Here is a 25407-nt window from a genome sequence, read left to right as displayed (position 1 = left end):
ATCCTTTGCTGTTGATGTCCTCAGCCTTCGAACTCTTGCAGGGAGCGTCCCTCTTCACGAAGTTGGATTTATGCAACACTTATCACCTTGTCCGGATTAGGAAGGAGGATGAGTGAAAGACGGCTTTTAAAACCCATAGGGGGCATTTTGAATATTTGGTTATGCCTTTCAGATTGATCAACGCCCCCGCCGTCTTCCAGGGGCTCGTAAATGACGTGCTTAGAGACATGGCTGATTGTTTTGTGTTGATCTATCTTGATGATATTCTGATCTTCTCCCAGAATATCCAGAACCATGTTCAGCACGTCAGGCAGGAGCTTCAGTGACTGCTAGAGAACTGACTGTTCGTCAAGGCGGAGGGGTGCGCTTTTCCTGGGGTTCATCGTTTCATCTGAGGGAGTGTGCATGGACCCGGCTAATGTTAGAGCCGTCTCCGATTGGCCAACCCTTGATTCTCGCAAGGCATTGCAGAGGTTTCTGGGGTTCGCTAATTTTTATCAGAGGTTTAGGAAATGCAGCCAACTTGCCACACCTCTGACGGACCCCACCTCTGACGGACCTCATCTGCACTGACTTTTGTTGGTCCCCGCGAGCTAAGGTCGCGTTTTCTAAATTAAAGGAGTGGTTTTCTACCGCACCCATCCTTGTAACACCCGACCCTGCAAGTCAGTTCGTGGTGGAGGTGGATGTGTCTGAGGTTGGTGTCGGAGCGATCATAGATGCATCCAGTGTGCCTTTTTTCCACACCGCTTAACACCAGCTGAATGGAATTACGACATCGGCAACCGAGAATTGTTGGCTGTCCGGTTGGCCTTGGGCAAGTGGTGTCTGTGGTTAGAGGGTTCGGTGGTACCTTTCGTAGTCTGGACAGATCATAAGAACCTAGAGTATATTCATAGTGCCAAACGCCTCAATTCTAGACAGGCTCACTGGGCACTATTTTCACGGAATTAAATTTCGTCCTGTCTTATCGCCCGGGCTCTAAAAACGTCACACCCGACTCCTTATCTCGATGTTTTGAGGTCGAGACCTCCACCATCCCATCGGATACCATTCTACCTGCCACTCGCATTTTACGTTCTGAGTTATACCCCGCCAACCCTCCGCATCTTGTTGAGGGTTCTCCGGTATATACGGTCAGGAAACTGATCGACATCAGGCAGAGGGGCAGAGGGTTCCAGTACCTGATTGACGTGGAGGGTTATGGACCTGAGGACAGATGTTGGGTCCCGGCTTGGGACATCCTGGACCGCGCCCTCATAGATCAGTTTTACCTCTGGCAAGGTAATTCTTCTTCTTCTCCGGTAAGTTTGTCGGTTTGTTTTGTATGTTTTGTTATTTTCTCCCCCTCATGTCTCGCAGGCACGGCTGGCATGCATGTTTAGAACTTTTTATTTTCTTCAAAATGTGTTTTAAAATCCCTATTGAAAAAGAAACAATGGAAAAATACTTCTGGAACAAATACTGCTAATAAAATAGATGGGTACTGTTCCACTCTATAGCATCTGGTGTCCAGCATTGACTGTTGACATCATTGTAGCATTTACTGTATATCAGTAGTGTACCACTAACAAAATATTACCATGGTATTACTATTATAGATTTTTGTTGTTGTTGTTGGTATTTTTAGTATCATGATATTCTTTTAAGTACCTTGGAGTACTACAGTATATAAACACCATAGTTATATGTCTATGGTAGTCATTCAGTACTATGGTATATATTTAAAGTACCATGGTGTAACCAACTGATACCGCCACAGTACTGTTTAGTACATTTTTTTTATTTTAATTTTTTCAATTAATTTTCTTTTTGCTAGTCATAGCCATGATAGAGTATGTCTGTTTTTTTTGTTTTTTTTTACTATAAAACCCAGGCAAAATATCTCTTTCATGTTGGAGCGATGCCAAAACTGTAAGATTATGTCATCAATCAGCATTGAGCCTGTCCCCATGGTATTACATGTCTTTGAGGAATTCACTTTCATCAAAGCCTCTACAAAGACCTCTGCATCCCCATGTAAAAATAATATTTTTCTGTATCTGTGGTACATTTCTAGATGTCTTTTTAGTATATGCTGTTTGAAAATCCTGGGTATTTTGGAAAAGACAAGCCAGCTTAAACACTGTATTTTAGTGCGTAGCAGCAGTGCAGTAACTTGAACTGGCTGTTTATCTGAATAAAAAATTATATGACATGAAAATGTTGAGGATAAAAATGTTTTGCCTTAAAAGATGAAAAGAATAATATGTTTTGATGATTTTTTTTTTTTTTGGAAGCACTGCATTTTCAATGGTCTTATCTCATGAATCAAATCAGATTTAATGCTTTTTGTTTTGAGTGCAGATTTATCTTGCCCCCTGAAAGGATTATTCACTATGTATCAGGAGTTTTAGCAATGAATATGGCACAATAGTGCACATTCTATGACTGTCATATAAATTCCAGTCCACCCTTGACTTGATGTTTCAAGTGAACCTAAAATTAAAATCTTATAGGTTCATTCAGGTGAGAGATTTTCCCCTTGAAGACAAGATAAAATTTCGCTTTAGAAAGGTATGTGCTTTTGTGTAGCTTACTTTAAGAATGTCTACAGTATAACGCATGGAGAGAACTATCTATTAGCATTCCCATTCATCTCAATGGCAGTTGCTTGGCTGGAGTATTCAGCCCTGCAATTTTGCAACCTGGATGCTGCCATCTTTGCTTCATGGGCACTCAGTTTTATAGCTGTATCAGAACTCCTTGCAACAGACACACAAATAGAAGTCTGTGTCATGCTTTTAAAGATATAGTTCACTCAAAAATCTTTTCGAAGAACAGTTATGCAACTCTTGCAATACAATGAAAGTGTGCAGTGACCAGGGGCTGTCAACCTCCAAAAAAAAAACTAATTAAATTATCATAAAAGCCATTTTTGAATCTGGATGCAAATATGGGCTGTAGAGCTCAGGCAGAGGTGAAGATAACCAACCAACAACTGTAAATTTCAGTCTGTTCCTCACACAAAGCACTTAGTATATGGAGAATGAATCAAATATAGGAAGTATTTCTTTCATGATGTTTTTTACCCTTTTTGGAACTTGACAGCACCTGGGCACTATGAACTGTAATTGCAAGAGCTTGTAAGAGAATACAAATATCAACTTTTGTGTTGAAAAATAGGAAAACATAATAGCATATCATTGTGCAACCCCTCGACCTCATGCGAGGACTCACTATTTTGGATTCGCTATACGCAACGCATAATTTAAATGAATAAAAACCAACTGAATACTGTTCACAAAACTCTAGACTGTCATTAGAGAGTCAGACTTCTGCCGCATCAAGTCACATGATACAACAACATGACGTTGATATCCTTGAAGCGCTCCTATGGACGCAGCGCCAACAAAAGTGCTTCTGGTGAGAAATCTCAAAGTTTTTAATTGAGACCTATTTGGTTGTAAAGAGGAGAGTCTCTAGTTTCGTTTGATATGCCGCTTTAAAAAAAACACATTCTGAAATGCTATTCTTCTCACCACAGTTTTACAGAGTGGTTATCTGAGTTACCGTAGACCTTGTTAGTTCAAACCAGTCTGGCCATTCTCTGTTGACCGCTCTCATCAACAAGGCATTTCCATCCACAGAACTGCCGTTCACTGGATGTTTTTTGTTTTTGGCACCATTTGAGGTAAATTCTAGAGACTGTTGCGTGTGAAAATCCCAGAAGATCAGTAGTTACAGAAATACTCAAACCAGCCCATCTGGACACTCTGATTTACTTCAGAAAGAGGAAAGTCCATATACTGATGCCGAAGATGTAAACACACACACACACACACACACACAAAAAAACAATGTAAAATTTATAGTGCCAGCTGCACCATTTCTCGCCAACAGCGGCAGATCAAAACATTTGAAGGTGGTTGGTTTGATATGGAAGCTTTTGACATTTGTTCACTTATAAGGGCATCATGGTTGTCCAAAACACCTTGAGTATAAAAAAGGGAATCTTTGGACAGCGTCTGTGGCATGATGTTGATTTCCACGGAAAATAATTTCAACTCATTCCTCATTTTGTACAAAAAATGAACTGAAAACGCTGTTTCTTTATTGTAGTCTACTGTTAATAACGGTTTCTCATGCATCAGACCATATGTAGTGTGGTCTTACCTCACCCTGCAAATAATTATTCAAATCCAATGAATGTGTTTTCTACAATGCATGGCCCTTTGTTGCGAGTGATAGAAGACCTAGAAGATCACTTATTTGGCCAGCATGTCATCTTTGTATTGAACAGTTTGACATCATGTTTCACCCCTGCGGTTGGCCAGTGATGAACAGAGAGTGCACTTTACATTTTTAAATCATGCCTTGATTTAGGCCCTTTGTGGGTTAATAGCCGTTTCCCTGGAGTGAAAACATTTTTGAATGTGTTCGCTTTGTGTTTTGAGCTCTGTCACAGCAAGTAAAAAAACAATAGAAACCCTCACAGAAATTCTAATGGCTATGATGTGAATTGCATTGGTTTGAGTGGAAATGGTCCCTGTGGGTCTCCACTGGTAAAGCCACTGGCTTCTACTGTTAGCATGTTATGACTAATGGTGACCAGTACATATCAGTAATGGAAACCAATACAAATAATTAAATCCCAATGGATTATGGCCCAAAACACACTACAAAAAAACATTTGGTAATAGTTTTAATAGTTATCAGCTGATGGTTTGTAATGGTATTTGCATCGGAATAGCATGGGAAGCAGGGGTCTCGAGATGTACTGTATTTTTGAATGGTTAAAAAAAATCAGCCTATTGCATTTTTACTAGGGCTGTCAATTGATTAAAAAGTTTAATCAAATTAATTACATGTTATGCCAATTAATCAAATTAATTGCACTTAATCGCATATGCAGACATTTGCTGAGAAAGCCCTCAAATAATAATATTTCAATATATAATGATTAAATAATTATATTATAAAACATTTATAATTCAGATAATTAAAATGCATTACATTATTGTGGCAGATGAGTAAAGCACTGATAAGACAAAACAAAAATTTGCTTTAGAATCCAATATATTGTTTATTTCCATATTATTAAACTTAAGCCTATTATTGGCCTACAGTTCACAACAGTACATTTTGCAGTTGAATTAGTCAATCTGTTTAAGCTAGACTTATTATAAGGGCTTTTCTATGGATGCGTCAATGTACACCAGCCTCAGATGGACGCTTTTGGTCTCACTTTGGTTGTCACGTCATAAACATACCGTTTTTAGGTTGCTGTGTCAAGTTGAACGAAGTTTAAAACTTAGAAAAACACGTCTTGAGATCCCTGCGTTGAGATTTGCACTCTATAAAGCGGTGTTTGAAAGCAAGAACATGTTCTTATCTTGTGCTGTCTGTAAGTGTGGTTTGTTCTCTGCAGAAGCTGTGCTTTGCCTGTACAGCTGGAGTTTCGCTTACTGCCCCCTGGAGAAAACAGGTGGTACTTCAAACTTGAATTGCTCAGATTGTAGAAATGTTCCTTATTACGGTCCGGGGACATGATTAATTGGGTTAATTTTTTTTATGCTTTATTTTTTAATAAAATGAATCACACTTAATTAAAGCATTAAACCGACAGTCCTAGTTTTTACATTGACCAACAATTAAAAACAATTAAAGTTCCACTGAAAACAAAAACATGTCATGTGTGAATGGCCCCTCAGGATACCAGGAAGAAATGTGGCATGGATGTGACTTGCAATAAATACCATGAAGCATGGTTTACATGGAGCAGTGTTATGCAAGCTCCACCCACTATAATTATGTTGGTAACACATAATCAGAAGTTGCTCCACCCAGAAAAGGACGTTTTAGACAACTTTACAGCTCAAATAGTGACCAGTCTTTACTGAAGAACTCCTAAAAGTGCGAAACACTCTTGAATCCCTTGCCACATAGACTTTCATTGTAAGTTACTGTAAACAAAATTCATTTTAATTATTACAAACTCGAAATGATGGTCTATGGTAATCAACAGCATGCCGAAAATACAGCCCATAGACATCAGTTTAAAATTTACATGGAATATGCTGGATCCATGTTTCCATGGATCCTATTTCAGTGCTGTATTTGCACTTCCCCCAATGCTATGCATAAGCAGATTGTAAAATGATCATCATCTTTAGGTCTGGAAGTAAGCTGTCATGTGCAAACGATTGGCCATAACAATGCCCTTATGTGTTCTGCACGCCCTGGGCTATGGCGCATCATTGATGCCCTCTGCCTGGCTTCTAATGTCTCCTGACAATTTGTCTGCACTGTCTGGTTGAGAGGGCCAGACAGGTCAGCCAAATGTTACTGCCTAAAAAATAATTATATTCTTTTGATGTTGTTTGTTTTTCTTCATTTCCACATGAATTGCTTCTCATGGCTTCAGCTGTTGTCTTCAGACTAACCCCAGACGTGAAGGCGGCAAGCATATCTAAGACTCGGTCAGGAGAGAGGGCATCTTTAGAGAATTGCATATTGCGATGTAGCCTTTGTGGATAGTGTCAAGGCAATAAAACTCTTCCTGTGTCTTGAGTTAATAAAACTGGTGCTGTTTTACAGGGGTCATATACACTGCCTGGCCAAAAAGAAAAGTTGCCGTATATTGCAGTGATTAATATGTTTCAGCTGGCAAAAATTCTTTTAACCCTAACTGATGCAGTGTGTAGCCTCTCATTTCTTAAACAACCATGTTGGAAGACATATCCTGTGGTCGTGGAAAAGATGTTACTGTGTTTCAGAAGGGGGCAAATTGGCCTGCACCAAGCAAAGAAAACAACTAAGGAGATTGCTGAAATCACTGGAATTGGGTTAAGAACTGTCCAACACATTATTAAAACCTGGTAGGATAGTGGTGAACCGTCAGTTTCGCGGAAGAAATGTTGTCAGAAAAAAATCTTGAATGATCTTGATCGGAGATTAATAAAACGCTTGAAGTCACATCGTAAAAAATTGATAGTAGAATGGCCATCGCACTATAAAACGGCAATGTTTAATGATGAACGTAAGAGCATTTCCACACGCACAGTGCGACGTGATCTTAAAGGATTGGGACTAAACAGCTGTTTGGCCATAAGAAAGCAATTTGTTAGTGAGGTTAATCAGAAAAAACAACTTCAATTTGCTAGGGAGCATAAAGATTGGATTGTGGAGCAATGGAAAAAGGTAATGTGGTCTGATGAGTCCAGATTTACCCTATTTCAAAACGATGGGCATGCCAGGTTAAGAAGGGAAGCGCATGAATCGATGCACCTGTCATGCATAGTGCCCACTCTACAAGCCTCTGGAGGCAGTGTTATGATCTGGGGTTGCTTCAGTTGGTCAGGTCTCGGCTCAGCAACGTTATGTGGCAATAAAATGAAGTCAGCTGACAACCTGAATGTACAGGTTATCCCATCAATGGATTTTTTCTTCCCTGACGGCACAGACATATTCCAGGATGACAATGCCAAGATTCATCGGGCTCAAATTGTGAAAGAGTGGTTGAGGGAGCATGAGGAATCATTTTCACACATGAATTGGCCACCACAGAGTCCTGACCTTAGCCCCATTGAAAGTCTTTGGGGTGTGCTGAAGAACACTTTACAAAGTAGTTTGACTCTCCCGTCATCAATACAAGATCTCGGCCAAAAATGTATGCAACTCTGGATGGAATTAAATGTTGTGATGTTGCATAAGGTTGTCGAAACAATGCCACAACGAATGTGCACCGTAATCAAAGCTAAAGGTGGTCCAACTAAATCTTATACTTTTTTTGGCCAGGCAGTGTATCAACAAATGTGTATGTGTATGACAAATCGAATGTTATTTTATTTAAAAAAAAAAAAAAAAAAAAAAAAAAAAAAGGGTTGGGGTTTGTTGGTTGGTTAAGGCCACATCCACACTTGTACATTTTCAGTATCCTAACCTCCTCGGTTTCCAAAGTATGCGGCAACGGAGAGTGTTTTTAACACAATCCATTTTCGGGGCAGGAAAGTGCCTTTCTAGTTTGGATGAGAGGTGTTAATCTACCGAAATCCATATAGAGAATGTAGTGAAAATGTTCAAACAGAAACGTATTAGTGTGGGCGTGGCTTAAGGCTAGGGTATTGTTGTTGGAAAATACCTCTGACAAATACTTTTACAAGTAGTTAAAAGGATAGTTCACCCAAAAATGAAAAATTCTGGCATGATTACTCGACCATATGTTGTTCCAAGCCCATAGGAATTTCTTTCTTCTCTGGAACACAAAAGGAGATGTTAGGCAGAATGTTAGTCCTAGTCACCATTCCCTTTCGTTCATTTTATTTCCCCATACAATGAAAGTGAATGCTGACTGAGACTAACAGTTTGCCTAACATCTCCTTTTAAGTTCCACAGATGAAAGAAAGCCATATGTGTTTGCAAAAACATGAATGTGATTAAGTGATGACAGAGTTTTCATTTTGGGGTCAACTATTCCTTTTAGTGTGGTGTTTTCCCTTTAATAAGCAAGGAGGCCTACAAAACTGACTCAGTTACACCAGTTCTGTCTGGAGGAATGGGTCAAAATTCCAGCAAATTATTGTGAGAAGTTTGTGGAAGGCTACCCAAAATGTTTGACCCAAGTTAAACAATTTAAAGGCAGTGCTACCAAATACTCACAAAGTGTATGTAAACTTCTGACCTACTGGGAATGTGATGAAAGAAAGAAAAGCAAAAATAAATCATTCTCTCTACTATTATTCTGACATTTCACATTTTTAAAATAAAGTAGTGATCCTAACTGACCTAATACAGGGAATGTTTTCTATGATTAAATGTCAGGAATTGTGAAAAATTGAGTTTAAATATATTTGGCTAAGGTGTATGTAAACTTCTGATCTTTCTTATACAAATTTGTATCTATATTTCAATCAACATAACTGATTTAGCAGCAAGGTCCCCTCTTTCAGGATTTTATGTTAATATTCCGTGCATTTTGTCAACTTTAAACTGGAGAGCATTGACTTGCACACGCTTTTTCAGTTCTGCCCACAAATTTTCTATCAGATTGAGGTCAGGGCTTTGTGATGGCCACTCCAGTACCTTGACTTATTATTATTATTATTAGAACATTATTAATCACCGTGGGGCAATTAATATAGGGCTACAGCAGTGCTTTACACAACAACACAATAACTAAACAAGAATACAGCATACCAGATCACACATTGAGAATAAATATTAAAGATAAATAAAAAAATAAAAAATAAAAATACAATAATGATAAGGACTTTGTTGTCCTTAAGCCATTTTGCCACAACTTTGGAGGTATGCTTGGGGTCATTGTCCATTTGGAAGACCCATTTGCGACTGAGCTGTAACTTCCTGGCTGATGTCTTAAGATGTTGCTTCAATATATCCACATAATATTCCTTCCTCATGATGCCATCTATTTTGTGAAGTGCACCAGTCCCTCCTGCAGCAAAGCAACCCCACAACATGATGCTGCCACCCCCATGCTTCACGATTGTTATGGTGTTCTTCAGCTTGCAAGCCTCACCCTTTTTCCTCCAAACATAACGAAGGTCATTATGGCCAAACATAGAGGACATTTCTCCAAAAGTAAGATCTTTGTCCCCATGTGCACTTGCAAACTGTAGTCTGGCTTTTTTATGGCGGTTTTGGAGCAGTGGCTTCTTCCTTGCTGAGCAGCCTTTCAAGGTTTGTCGATATAGGACTCGTTTTACTGTGGATATAGATACTTGTCTGCCTGTTTTCCTCCAGCATCTTCACAAGGTCCTTTGCTGTTGTTCTGGGATTGATTTGCACTTTTCGCACCAAACTACGTTCATCTCTAGGAGACAGAATGCGTCTGCTTCCTGAGCGGTCCCATGGTGTTTATACTTGCGTACCATTGTTTGTACAGATGAACGTGGTACCTTCAGGCGTTTGGAAATTGCTCCCAAGGATGACAGTTTTTTTTTTTTTGCGGTCTTGGCTGATTTCTTTTGATTTTTCCGTGATGTCAAGCAAAGAGGCACTGAGTTTAAAGGTAGGCCTTAAAATACATCTACAGGTACACCTCCATTTAGTGGACTAAAGCACATAACTGGTAATCAGAAGGTTGCCAGTTCAATCCCCACAGCCACCACCATTGTGTCCTTGAGCAAGGCACTTAACTCCAGGTTGCTCCGGGGGGATTGTCCCTGTAATAAGTGCACTGTAAGTCGCTTTGGATAAAAGCATTTGCCAAATGCATAAATGTAAATGTAAATGTAAATTAGCCTATCAGAAGCTAATTGCCTAAAGGCTTTACATCCTTTTCTGGAATTTTCCAAGCTGCTTAAAGGCACAGTTAACTTAGTGTATGTAAACTTCTGACCCACTGGAATTGTGATATTGTCAATTAAAAGTGAAACAATCTGTCTGTGAACAATTGTAGGAAAAAATTACTTGTGTCATGCACAAAGTAGATGTCCTAAACGACTTGCCAAAACTATAGTTTGCTAATATGGTTAAAAAATTAGTTTGAATGAATTCAACCTCATTGAGCCCAATGAGCTGCGGAATGCTGCGCTCACGAGCGAGAGAGAGAGATGCAGCGGCAGTAATATTATTATTATTATTACTTATTATTATTTAGAAATGTATGACATTACGGGTTTTAAGATGTTTTTAATGCATTTGTTGGATTTTTTAAATGTTTGAAGGATTTTTCACACGGCACCTCTGATCTCGCCAGACGGCACACCAGGGCACCCCGGTTGGGAAAAGCTGCTCTAGGCAAGTACGCGAACGGCGACACTTCTAACTACGCAAACTCGATTTCGTTTGTAGTTTCGATCCAAAATGTGTCAGACCTCATTTTATAACACGCAAGTACACATTGCACTCTCAGTGTTTCCACAGGGGGTGCAACAGTGGACATTAGTGTGAGCTGTCCGCTTCTATGGTGAGTTTTCTCTGTCAATTCAACAACTGTCATGGCGGAGAAAGAGTTTGAAGAGAATATTGTTGAGTTAGTAAGTTAAAGCCAAAATATTTATAGGAGCTTGCCTGAATAATATCAGATCCAGTTTAATGTTACAGACTTTTGAAAGTAACTCTATCACCCCCTTGAGTACTGATGTTTGTGACTGCCACAGAAACGCAGGAACTCACGTTATTTATATTTAACTGGACCATTGGCATTGGGTTGGCCAAGTTCTTGCATCTGCGTATGCGTTTGTTTAAGGTATGTTTCTGGCCTTAGTTTCACAGTTAGCCCCTTTGTGCTGTAACTACACTATAATGTGTGTAAAAAGCATCTTACTGTATTGACCTCATACAATAAAATATAAATCACAAAATATTTCATAATATTGTAGTAGATGGTTTACTAATTACCCTTTTAGGAGGGTGTTTAAAATTGTAAAAATGTATATATATATATATATATATATATATATATATATATATATTCCTTTTTTTTTTTTTTAGATCAAATGTTTAAGATTCAACCATTTAAGTGACACATTCATGCACATTTATCACAAATAACCAACTAATAACAAACAGATATGACACTTAAATTATGATACTTGTACAGACTTTTTTTTTGCACTGTCTACTTCACAATTTGATAACATACCCCTTTTGCAGAAATCAAATTTGTAGTTAATTTGATCATGTCCTCACCATGAGCTGTGTTTTACAAGGTTTTCTTCTAACTACATAAGTTTCAGAGGATGGAGAAGTCGCCCATGTTGTTAACACTCTTCCTGGGGTGATTCTTTAGTTCTGTATGTTTGCGGTGGCTGATCCAGGGTCAGTGTTTGCCGATCGTAATGAGGCTGTGCTTGCTTTGCAGGTCAGAGAGAGCAGGGATGCAGAGGCAGTGAAGAGATGCCTGGCTGCAATCGAACAGTGTTCACGTACCAGAGACGGAAACCTGCTGGAGCTCGCCGTGGAGGCTGCAAGGGCACGGTATGTCCAGTTTTGTGAAGTTCACGAAGTTTGGAAATGGATCGTAGACACAACCATCTAGGGGTAGGTATTGATATAGATTTCCCGATTCGATTCCGATTTATAAGCTTTCAGTTCAGATTTTGATTCAATATCGATTCATATGGGTATATTCTAGTTATAATGTCCTTTTTATTATATATGAAAGAAATTCTCTCCAAGCTAATGCTGTTAATTTTACAGGGTATCTCCTAACTAGATACATTACAAAAATATTAATTTTACAAATAATATTTTATTTGTTTTTCATAATTTGTCACATTTTAGTGTACAAATCCATGTATTACATCAATAAATATGATAATGAATTGAATATATTCTATTTTGTTACATGTTTGTTGTTTAATGCATAATTTGTAGTATTTGTAGTATAGTATAGTATAGTATTTACATTGATTTGTAGAACACGTGATAAAAATTGGTACTGTCTCTTTAAGAAAACCATCAGTCCTGCAAAGAGTGTAAATGAGTGCATATTAATGAGAGAGAACTCAAAAGCTGACTTTTTTAGTCACACAGCGTGCAATTTGGTTGCATATACGAGTGATTTACTCGCATTGTAGAGAGTTGCACATTTAGTAAAAGGTCGATCTTGGGATTTAAGAATCGATATTGTTCAAATGAAAATTGTTTTACTCTGAAAATCAATATTTTTACCCAGTCCTACAACATAATCACAATTACAAACACACAGGTGCACCTTAAAGGTATACCCACAAATAAAAATTTACTCACCCTCGTGTTGTTCCAAACCTGTATGTCTTTCTCTCTGAAATGGGACTGGGTCTGTAAAGCTCCAAATGGACCAAAAAGCACCATGAAAGTACCATAAAGTAGCTCCATACGATTAATATGCCATACTCCAAGTCTTCTAAAGTCATGCAATAGTTTGTGAGGAAAGACTTTGAAGTCGTTGTGAGGACGAAATTGAAGTTGTTATTGAAAATCATCCCCTTCATCGTAGCTCTGAAATAAGAGTTAGTAGACAAGTGAGTTGGTAGCTAATACATATTTTAATATTGTACATTTTTTAGCTGTGTGTGTGTTATATTCATGTTTGTTGTTTATTATGGATATTGCATGTATTTTGGTGTGTGTGAATGAGCATTTGTCAACAGATGCTGCAACAAAAAATTGATCTTGAAGGGACAATGCAAATAAAGATTTACCACTTATTAATGCCAAAAGCCATTAGTGTGGTTTCAACAGACTTGGAATAATGCAGGAGACACATGGATCACTTTTATGATCCTTTTTAGGTTCTTTTCTTTGTCATTTTGGACCTTGACTGGCTCAGTCCACGAGAAATAAAGGAAAAGAGAGAACTATTCCTTTATCAAAAGATCATCCATTAAAAGCCTCACATTGAATGTCTGTGTTGTTGCATAAAGCAATCAGTATGTTTCAAGTACTTAATATATTAATTTTATATTCATTGTGTCATTATTCATTGCATCATTTATTATTTATCAGCCTTTTCTATCAAACAATTCAAATAAATATAACACGTCAAGAAGAGACTCAGATGAGGTTACAGACCCTGTTCTGCACACAGTGCAAAGCCGTGATGACTGTCATCCATCTTCATTATTTTTCCCTCATTTGAAGCAACAGGGAGACAAGAGCAAAGTACAGGTGTGATGTCTCTCCCCATCAGTCAATCCATTTGAAACCTGCACATGGTACATGGTCTGCTTTTGCTCATGCAATCATTTCAGGGCTAGAAGGTTCACATCAGAGTATGTAGCGGAATAGGACGCCAGCAAATTGCTCCTCCTCACTCCTCCAAACATTCTGTAATTAGTTCCCTCTGGGTTTTCCATTTCCCTCTCCTTTAAAGTTCTTTACAAGGATAGTTCACCCAAAAATGAAGATCTGTCATAGTTTACTCACCCTCATGTCATTCCAAACCCGTTTGACTTTCTTATGCGGAACATAAAAGGAAATCATTTGAATGAATATTTCGGTCTTTTCAATGCAATGGTGGTTGGTGGTGACTCACTTTAAAGCTTTTTAACATTAAAGAATGCAAGTTCTCATGTAAACATGCAAGTCACTGTGAATGAGTTTCTCTCATTGCGCTAATGAACATGCAATAGATGTCAAGATTTTTACTAGAAATTACTTACATTTTGGGTTGTTTCTCACCAAAATCTATCGTATGCCTTCAGAAAACTTAGAATGATACTTTTGTGCTTTTTTAAGCTTTAAAGTGAGTTACTGTCAACTGCCATTGTATTGCTAATCATAAGATGTAGTTAGAAAAGAAAGTCATACTGGTTTGAAACGACATGAGGGTGAGTAAATGATGAACACCTTGGCACAAGGTAAGGGGTGATGCATTTGTATGATGATGTTATTCTTTGAGATTTCAATAGAACCCAACTTTTTAATTCTTTTTGAATGTGAAAGGAACATTTTATCATGCTTTCTCGACACGTCTTCTTTAATTCCACAACGAATCTTTGGTAGTTTATTCCCTCTGTCATTCTTTTTTGACTAAACATTTGTATTTTTGATCAATGCCTTACCAATAATATTTCAGTATTCCACCTTTCTTTCATTTTGACTGATAATAGTGTGCTGACACAGTGTAATTAGGGTTGGGGAGTAACGGAATACATGTATGTATTTAAAATTCAAAATATAAGTAACTGTATTCCACTACAGTTACAATTTAAATCATTGGTATTTAGAATACAGTTACATTAAAAAAGTATTTTGATTACTGATGAGATTACTTTGCATTTTATTGTCATTTGTTTCATTTAATATTTAGTCCTTTCAGATGGAAAACATTTATACATATAAATGATGCGATCCAAAGTGCATTTGAACAACAGTGAAACACTTTCTTATGATGTGTTACATTCATACGAGCAGACAGAGAAGTACGTTTGAAGTAAGTTTGCAGTAAGTTTGGAGCAGAAAAATAGAAATAAACCTTGTGTAAATTGTCAGCTTTACGCTAAGCTAAAATGCTATTTCTAGCCATTTTACATGCACGTTACCAGGCACGATCATATTTTTTTATCAAGAAAATTCACGTTGGATCATAATTTCTTTTTTCTAGTAAGACCTTTGATATTAGGGTAAAAATTGTATTCTTGATGATAATCTTTGTATTCTTTTCCTGTAGAAAAATCTAAAAATCCTTAAAACAAGATCAATCTGATTTATTTTGTTTTAGAAACAACACTGCATAAGATATTTAGGTTTTTCAGAGAATGTATTTTTAACGTGTATTTTGTCTTACTGTACTGGCAGAGTTTTTATAGTCAAAACAAGTGAAAAAATCAACCAGTGCTGAAGAAGTAATCCAAAGTATTTAGAATATGTTACCGACCTTGAGTAATCTAACGGAATACGTTACAAATGACATTTTACAGCATCTATTCTGTAATAAGTTTAGCTGGAAGAGCTTGAGTTAGTGCCGCATGTCTTTGTTTTGCCACAGCTTAGCACAAAACTGGTGTTTTTTTAGTGGCAGATTGAAGGATCACACATTTTGAACATGAGGAATGTGATTTCTATCACTTTATTCCACTGCAAACAGAAATTCAATTACATAAGAATCCAAGCAACAGTAATGGAATTGTATTGTGCAATATAATGTGGATTAAAGGATTTGATTGGTTTTTGTAGGTGTTCGGTTGGGGAGATCACGGATTCAATGAAAGCTGTTTTTGGAGAGCACAAGGCCAGCACGCGTATGGTGAGCGGGGCGTACCGCAGCGAGTTCGGCGAGCACGAGGAGATCGCACTGGCACACGACAGGTATGAGCTCACAAATTCCAATTTTTTTCCAACTGAGTGGCTCTTCCTGGAATGGCACTTATGAACTAAACTCCTGAGTGTGGCTGTACTTGAAGGCACTATGGAGAAATTCTAGAAAAAATGTGCATGTTCAACCCAAGTTGCAACTGAGGGGGCAAATTAACATAACAGTTGCGCCACTTTAGCATGCGTTATTATTTCAGTGAAAAACCATTTTCACTTTACCACCTGCAGTCCAGCTTGACCAGACATTAAAACCACAGTTTTTTAAGTCACATTTTCATCACTTATTCTGCACCTTATTCACAAAAGTTTTTTTGGCCATATGTGGCGTTACTTGATTTGCATAATACCTTTAGTGAATCAGGTGCTAAAACAATGCAGACAGCATATTAGGGATGCAAATTTTGGTGAATTCTTTTAACAGAATAACCACCAGTATTAACCAATTATTGTTCACCCAAAAATGAAAATTCGCTAATTTACTTACTTTCAAGCAATCCCAGATGTGTATGACTTTCTTTCTTCTGCAGAACACAAACGAAGATTTTTAGAAGAATATTTTAGTAGGTCCATACAATGCAAGTGAATGGTGACCAGAACTTTGAAGCTCCAAAAATCACATGCAGGCAGCATAAAAGTAACCATACGACTCCAGTGGTTTAATATATGTCTTCTAAAGTGATGCAATCACTTTGGGTGAGAAATAGATTGATATTTTAATCCTTTTTTTTAATTTTTTTTATTACTATAAATCTTCACTTTCACTTTTACTTGAAAGTAAAAGTGGAGATTTATAGTAAAAATGTGCTTAAATATTGATTTGTTTCTCACCCACACCTATTATGTTGCTTCTGAAGACATAGATTATACCACTGGAGTCATATGGATTACTTCTTAGGTCTGGTCACCATTCACTTGCATTGTGTGGACCTACAGTGCTGAAATATTCTTCTAAAAACCTTTGTTTGTGTTCTGCAGAAGAAAGTAAATCAATACACATCTGGGATGACATGAAAGTGAGTTAATGATGAGAGAATTGTAATTTTTGGGTGAACTATCCCTTTAACCATTAAGCCAGAATTCAAATAAGTGACCAAACAGGCATGACAAAGGCTAAACATGTTTTGTCAAGTCTATACTGGCTGAATTAAAACAGGCTCACATGACAGAAATGCATATTTAGCTATAGTTATTACATTAACATTTTAATGATCAACTGTATATTTCCTTATATTTCAGAAAAAGCAAATTTTGTACGAATCACTTGCATGTCTTATTAACCTACGATAACTTTTGCCAGCTTAACAGATCAGAAAGGCGAATTCATTGAATATGATTTGGAGATATAAAAACAGTGCACAGATTGTACATCAAATCAGCCCATTTCTGAATCTGATCAGTCGAATAACTTCCTTTCGACCCTTATCATCGTTATTATCATAAAGCACCGAGCATAAGTGGATTTGGCTTTAGTCATTGAATTAATGATATATAAAGATGGCTCAGCTGGAGACAAGCTCTGAGATTCCACTGTATTTCTCGATGTCTGTGTATCTGTGTTTTCTGCAGTCAGATTAAAGCATGTCTACCCTCCCACTGTGACCTCAGTCTAAAGGATGAAAAAAAACATCACAGCAAAAGACAAACTAGCTCTGTTCCAAAACCTAGCGAGCTGCCCAAAGTGCCACAGTGTTAACGCTTTTCAGGGGAATCAACCTACGAATGACTAATAGTTGTGCCTATTTAACTTGGATAGAAGAATTAATTTTAACATCGAAAAAAATTCCACACATCACCTTGAATGATATTTAATTTACTTCTAAATGTCTCATTAAATCTCTTGAATATCTTTCAAAGATTTGATGCAAATTTGCTCTTGTTCCATGCAATAGGGTCGTACAGTTTAAAAAGCATGAAGGAAGGAATCCACGTCTACTCGTGGCCAAAATGGGGCAGGACGGTCATGATAGAGGGGCAAAGGTAATCGCCACCGGATTTGCAGACCTCGGCTTTGATGTGGACGTCGGCCCTCTTTTTCAGGTATGTTGAACTGAAAGCGATCGTAACAGATGGTGTATCTATACTTTTGTAACTGTTCAAAAGAGTTTTTGTTTGTATTTTTGACTAGCCTTTCAGAAGTCTGTATAAAAAGATCTCTTCTCTCCGAAAGTCATCCATGTGTTAAAATGATCATAAAGTCAATGCGCAGATCAAAAGCAGCTTAACTTTTGCTAATCTTGCTTATCCCCCACTGGGCCACATTTTGCTCTCAACTTTTATAGCTGTAATCTATTAAAATGTCCTTTCTGAGTCAAATATATCAAAACAGTAAATACACAGGCTGAGCAGATCAAATGCATACCTCTGAGTTAAGCTACCATTCCCTCCCTGTTTTCAAAATAAGAATAATCCTGTTCTCTCATTGTGCTTCATCAGGGGTGATTGCTCTACGACTGCAAGGGAAGCACAGCTTTCTTAAAAAATGTTCTATGTACAGATGATATATTTATATTATTTATTTGATTTTTATTAAAACTAGCAGAACTTTTTCTTTCTGTTAAATGAAGGTCACCTTATAACTGACTTAGACATTTTTACCAGGCCTTCATCATTATATCATCACTTGTGGGCAGAATGTTTTTATTGCCCATCATTTCCAATCAAGCTGTAATTTTGTCAAACTATGCAAAAAGTGTGAAAATATTATTGAATTGTGTCTATTTTGGATACATATAATCTAAGTCATGAAAATAGCTCAGATTATCTTAAATAATTTCCGTGGCCCTGATTTTCACAACAGAATTATATTAAACACAACACAGAATTTGACGTGCTGTAAATGACACTGTGGTTGGAATTCTCATGACTTTCAGTAAAAATGACATAAATCTCCTGTGATGCATGTACATACACTGTTGGACATTGTTAGAAGACAAATTAAAAAAATCTATTGTGAAAAGTATTTTAACGAGACTTTACTTTCTAGAAGTTCACACAGCCAAAAGTGCCTGAACCTGAAAAAACACCCTTTGGGCACTTTTAGCACTCTTGCATGTAAACCCCTATGCTAATGATGTCAACAAAAGTCAATGAAAGTCAGGAGTTGGCATCCAATTAATGAAACAAGATTGGAGGTGTGGGTTAGAGCTACTTTGACTTATAAAAAGCACTCAAACATTTTGAGTTTGCCATTCACAAGAAAAATATAAAAAGAGATCTTGGTAGACCTTGGTAGAATTGTTGCTTTGCATAAAGCTGGAAAGGGTTACAAAGTTATCTCGAAGAGCTTAGTTATTCATCTGTACACAGTTAGACAAATTGTCTTTAAATGGAGGCAATTTAGTACTGTGGCTACTCTCCCTAGAAGTGGTCGTCCAGCCAAGATCACTCAAAGGGCACACCGCAGACTGCTCAGTGAGGTAAAAAAGAACCCTAGTGACAGCTTAAGACTTGAAGGAATTATTGGAACTATTTTACATCTCTGTTCATGTCTACTATACGGAAAACATTAAACAGGCATGGTGTCCATGGCAGGAGACCACAAAGGAAGCCACAGCTTTCCAACAAAAACATTGCTGTGCGCCTAAAGTTTGCCAAAGACCACCTTGACACTCAACAACTCTACTGGGAAAATGTTTTGTGGACTGAAACTAAGGGTGATTTTTATTTTTTTATTTTTTTTGGAAGAACAATACGTATGGCGTAAAAAGGGCGCCGCATACCAACATGAAAACAACATACCAGTGGTAAAGTACGATGGAGGGAGCATCATATTTTGGGGCTGCTTTGCTGCTTCAGGACTTGGACTGCTTGCCATCATCAAGGGAAAAATTAATTCCCAAGTTTATCAAGATACCCTACAGGATAATGTCAGGGTGGCTGTGTGCCAGCTGAAGCTCAGTAGAAGTTGGGTGATGCAGCAGGACAATAATCCTAATCATTGAAGTAAATCCACTACAGAATGGCTTAAAAAAAGAAAATCCACCAGTCAATAGAGATGCTGTGGAATGACCTCAAGAGAGTCGTTCAACCCAGACATCCTAAGAATATGGCTGAGCTTAAGCAGTCAGTTCTGTAAGGAAGAATGGTCAAAAATTCCTTCTGAACATTGTGAAGGTCTAAACCACAGCTACCAGAAACGCTTGGTTGAGGTAATTGCTGCCAAAGGAGGATCGACCCGTTATTAAATCCAAGGGTTCACTTACTTTTTCCACAGCACTTTGAATTTTTAATGGGATGTATTCAGTAAAGACATGAAAGATTATAATTGTTTGTGTGTTGTTAGCTTAAGCACATTGTGTTTGTTTATACTTGTGACTTTGATGAAGATGAGATCACATTTAATGACCAATTCTTGCAGAAAACCAGCTAATTCTAAAGGGTTAACATACTTTTTCTTGCCACTGTATATATAAACCGTATACCGCCACTGGCTTTATACACACAAAACTAGTGAACAAAAAGAATACACATATTGCACATGGTCAGTAATAACTATGTATAACAAGTAACAAGTGAAGTGAATTACGGTTAAGTGTCTTGCTCAAGGGCTCGATGATGGTAGTTTATTATAGTTCATCATCAGATGTGAACTGACCTTGAGTTGATTACGTGATTGCCCAGTGGTGTCAGGTGTCTCTGCATTTTAAGAACAACAATCTGACGCTTATAATTTCTGATTTCTTTGTCCCATTGGGGGTGTTTCCATGACAATAGACCCCACTGGAGGTCGCCCAGCAGGCTGTGGATGCAGACGTGCATTGCGTGGGAGTGAGCACACTTGCAGCGGGACACAAGACCCTCGTACCCGAGCTTATCAAAGAGCTGAGTAACCTCAACCGGCCCGATATCTTGGTCATCTGTGGAGGCGTCATACCGCCACAGGTAATACCTGACTCCACACGGACACACATAGACACAGACACGGAATATGACATATGAGCAGAGGCAAAATGATATTCAGCATGACTGTACAGTGAGTAGAGCTAAGCTCTGTTCTAAACCTTAGAGAACGGCCATGCTGTCTACTGCCTGCATAGGCAGCTGTTTTCTAAGTGACCGTTCACACAGGATGCGTTTTTGTGTTAAAAAACAGGATTGAAAAGTAGACATGTTTATTGATGTATTCAGTGCCATACACCATTGCTTTTGTCCATTTTGTAAATATGCTTATCATTATTATTTTTGGTAAATATGTAATATCATCATTATTTTTTGGTGCGTATTTCCAAAAAAATCTTTTAAATTTCAGCTGGGCTGAAGGCACTATTATAGCTGCCTGTGCATCTGTTTAGCTTTTACAGTGTAAGATACAGAGGCAGTAAAAATATACACCAAATTTAGCTCATTCACACACTGAGGTTTCTCCTGCAAAGTTAGATTTGTTCTGCAATAAAGGGTTTATATCTTACATATTTTCATGCATATGACATCCATCTTTTCAATTCAATGTCAGTGGATTGCGACTCATTTGAAAGCTTAACGAGGACCCAAAAGTATGGCGGCTTGTGCATCATATTCCAGGTCTTTGTAAGGCATATGATAAGTTTTGGTGAGAAACAACCCGATATTCAAGTAATTTTCGTTTAATTTTTTAAATGAGTCATTACCAACTTCCATTGTACTGAAAATAGATACTGGGATATTCATTACACTTGTTCTGCATAAAATTATTTTTAGTAAATAATGACAGAATTTTTTTGTGAAATGTTGCTTTAAAGACCCCATGAAAATCTAACTAGATAGACATGGAAAAAATCAGCCTGATCTCACAGTGAAATCGGAAAGAGTAGATAGACTTTTCTTTCATCAAAATTGGTATACGTTGACCGAAATTTCGAAACACTGCACCCAGTGGCCAAAGCGGTAAGTGTTGTAGTGCATATGGGCAAGTGTGAGCTCCATTTATGTCCAGGAGAAGTCGCCAAAAGCTAGTAGTGAAGCAAGTTGTTTTCAACTTTACAGGACATTATACAATGAAGATAAAAGCATATATTCATAGATTCTATCCCCCAACCCAAACCCGAACCTTACCTTAACCATTAGTGGAGTAAAAAAGTAATGTTAGAGGCAAAAGTGAAACCTCCGAATCATGCTCGTCATTGATTATTCAAACGTGGTTACTGCCTGACTTTGAACCCTAGTCTCCCACGCAGCTAATGCAATGCACTGCCAATCACGCCAGGTGGAAAAGTAAACACAGTGAAACTACTGCAAACATGTCTGATAAAATGCTGCATGTACAGTCACTGATCCTAGGGTAAAAAAAAAAAGTCTCATTTTGCATTCCATGAAAAGGGTATTTCTTTTTGAAGTAACAGATTTTGTGACTGTGATTGACATTTTTATCTAAAAACAATTAGTGGGAACTAATTGGTTTCAGACAATTCATTATATGCCTTAAGCTTCTAAGTGCACTTTATGTACTCCGTAAATAATGTGTTTACTAATCATTAATGGACTTGAAAGCTAAATTACTGAGTACAGATTAGGACTGGGTGATTTGACTGCAAAATTTGTATCTCGTTATTTTTCATCTTATTGATCTTATCTCGATAATTATGTTTTTTTTTTTTTTAAATCCTGAATGGTATGAACATTTATTTTTTATTTTATTTTATTTTTTACCAAAGGAACCATAATGTCAACCAGACTTTTGTAGCCAAGTACTTTTAAAATGTTTAATGCATGAAATGAAGGCATGTTTTCACACACACACACACAAAAAAAAAAAAAAAAAAAAAATATATATATATATATATATATATATATATATATATATATATATATATATACATATATATATATATTTAATAATTTTAATTTAGATGCAAAATACAGTAATAAAGTGCAATATTTACTTATATATTTGTACAAAAAAATTGTTGTGACTAAACAGGGTGTGTACTACAAGATCACTCATTTTTGGAGCCCATTTTAATTTTATTTAGGGCTTTATTTAGGATTTAACACGTAACATGTTGCCAGGGCAATAAATTGCAATGTCCGTATTGTGAGACACCTAAGACAGCGCTACAGGCAGACAGGAAGGACAGATGATCATCCTCGCAGTGGCAGACCACGTGTAACAACACCTGCACAGGATCGGTACATCCGAATATCACACCTGCGGGAAAGGTACAGGATGGCAACAACAGCTGCCCGAGTTACACCAGGAACGCACAATCCCTCCATCAGTGATCAGACTGTCCGCAATAGGCTGAGAGAGGCTGGACTGAGGGATTGTAGGCCTGTTGTAAGGCAAGTCCTTACCAGACATCACCGGCAACAACGTCGCCTATGGGCACAAACCCACTTTCGCTGGACCAGACAGGACTGGCAAAAAGTGCTCTTCACTGACAAGTCGTGGTTTTGTCTCACCAGGGGTGATGGTCGGAGTCGCTTTTATCGTCAAAGGAATGAGCGTTACACCGAGGCCTGTACTCTGGAGCGGGATCGATTTGGAGGTGGAGGGTCCGCCATGATCTGGGGTGGTGTGCCACAGCATCATCGGACTTAGCTTGTTGTCATTGCAGGCAATCTCAACGCTGTGCGTTACAGGGAAGACATCCTCCTCCCTCATGTGGTACCCTTCCTGCAGGCTCATCCTGACATGACCCTCCAGCATGACAATGCCACCAGCCATACTGCTCGTTCTGTGCGTGATTTCCTGCAAGACAGGAATGTCAGCGTTCTGCCATGGTCAGCGAAGATCCCGGATCTCAATCCCATTGAGCACGTCTGGGACCTGTTGGATCGGAGGGTGAGGGCTCGGGCCATTCCCCCAAGAAATGTCCGGGAAATTGCAAGTGCCTTGGTGGAAGATTGGGGTAAAATCTCACAGCAAGAACTGGCAAATCTGGTGCAGTCCATGAGGAGGAGATGCACTGCAGTACTTAATGCAGCTGGTGGCCACACCAGGTACTGACTGTTACTTTTGATTATGTCATAGTTGTTGAATATTTTTTTGTTCATACAAATATTTACACATGTTAAGTTTGCTGAAAATAAAAGCAGTTGAAAGTGAGAGGACGTTTCTTTTTTTGCTGAGTTTATATTTTTTGCATTTACTTCATCTGGAGCTTTTATTTTGGCTGAAAGCTGAAAGTGCTGTTGTATTTCACCTTTATCTTTTATTTTGGCGGAACATGGGAAGTGCAGAGTGTATTTGACAGTTTGCAATGTAGCTCACTACAAATCTGGTGAAACACTGTCACCTTCCTGTTTTCTGTGATACCGTGTCCCGTTTATGGATTTGTATAATAACTTGTAGTGGTTACAAATGTTTGGAATTTGGCACAAATTTGTGAACCTACAGCGCTATGCTTTCAAAATGCCTTAATGCATCTTAAAAGAGCGTATCCCTGCAAGTGCACACAGAACAGGACTTCACCTTTTCACACAGTCTATGTATTCATTTAATTAAATCGCAGCCTTTTGTGGTTTAATAATCACATATGACAATACTGAGATTTTGATGTTATTTAATAGTTTTGCAGCCATGGATGATCATGAAATAAGTCTAATGACTCACTCTTTAGGAAATGTAGTGGCAAAAAAATTAGGAACCTTCAATCATCACGATATTCACAATACCACTTAATTTATATCGCCAGCAAATTCTTCCCAATAATATTGTGAATATTCGTTATATCACTTAGCCCTAGTACAAATGACAAATAATGCTAGACGTGGTGCATTTTAATTTGTATTAAGTTCATGAAACTTTTTTCAGGACTACGATTTCCTCTACGAGAGTGGCGTCAGCTGTATCTTCGGCCCGGGAACCAGAATTCCTCAAGCAGCCATGGAGGTTCTCAGCAACATCGAAAAAAGCCTGGAGAAGAACCGACAGGCTATGTAACCACCGAACAATCTGTCTTCATTTGCCATATGTCTTCTGCACTTATTAACATCTTGAAATGATCACTTCTCAGCCTTTCGACTAAGATCAAGTGCAAAACATAAATGTAATGTTATTGGCTGCGAATTATTACTTTGAAAGTCCTTTGGTAGTCCAATAGTTATTGTAGCATAATGTAATCAAAGTGAAATAAATGATTCCCACAGTTGTGTTATATTTCTGATTGAAAAAGTGCAACAGCATTTATTTGTTTTGTCTACAATTTGTATAGTTTGACATGATGCATTAAAACTTGCCATCACTTACCATTTTCAATTCTTGTTGTGTGACAATTGTCATCTTGTGTTAATGCGATTTCGCTTTTATAGTATGAACAAGACGTTAATATCAAGTAACTTAAATTTAAGACACGATGTGCAAGTTATTTAGTCTGTTTTTGTTCAGTTAATGAAAATATTTTCAAAGGAAGTCGAGACTCATAGCCTGTCTGAAACGCTACAAACGTGCGAAGTAATACAATCAGTGAAGCATCTCAGTGCTGTTATACAAATGCCAATCAGATCAGAAAACAGGAACTGACTGTTTTATAAGCTGATGGATGAAATGCACTCTTGTCATTTTGTGATCAGTCGCAATTTCTTTTCTCATCAAAATAAGAACCTTCTATGGCCACAGTTGATTTTTCAAACGCATTCAGTAATAACTTGTTCAACGTTGTAAGCACATTAGTGTAATAACACGGGATAATGCATCTCATATAGAATAGGAGCCTCTTTCTCTTTGCTCAGCATGGCTTGTCA

General features: G+C 37.8%; 1 protein-coding gene across 3 annotated transcripts in view; it reads left to right on the top strand.

The window, feature by feature from the left end:
- mmut (methylmalonyl CoA mutase) overlaps positions 1-24912 on the top strand; it is a 54746-nt gene extending 29834 nt beyond the window's left edge. For all 3 annotated transcript variants that reach the window (XM_051644757.1, XM_051644756.1, XM_051644758.1), the window contains exons 9-13: positions 11810-11925; positions 15610-15741; positions 17637-17784; positions 20461-20628; positions 24479-24912. In XM_051644757.1, coding sequence (XP_051500717.1) covers positions 11810-11925; positions 15610-15741; positions 17637-17784; positions 20461-20628; positions 24479-24607 — 693 coding nt within the window. In that variant the 3' untranslated portion in view covers positions 24608-24912. The remainder of the gene's footprint in view (positions 1-11809; positions 11926-15609; positions 15742-17636; positions 17785-20460; positions 20629-24478) is intronic.
- The last annotated feature ends 495 nt before the right edge of the window (positions 24913-25407 follow it).

The sequence above is a fragment of the Myxocyprinus asiaticus genome, chromosome 19 (assembly GCF_019703515.2).
Source record: "Myxocyprinus asiaticus isolate MX2 ecotype Aquarium Trade chromosome 19, UBuf_Myxa_2, whole genome shotgun sequence".
Taxonomy (NCBI): Eukaryota; Metazoa; Chordata; class Actinopteri; order Cypriniformes; family Catostomidae; genus Myxocyprinus; species Myxocyprinus asiaticus.
The sequence above is the reverse complement of the archived record's forward strand: the minus strand, read 5'-3'. Positions and strand labels throughout refer to the sequence as shown.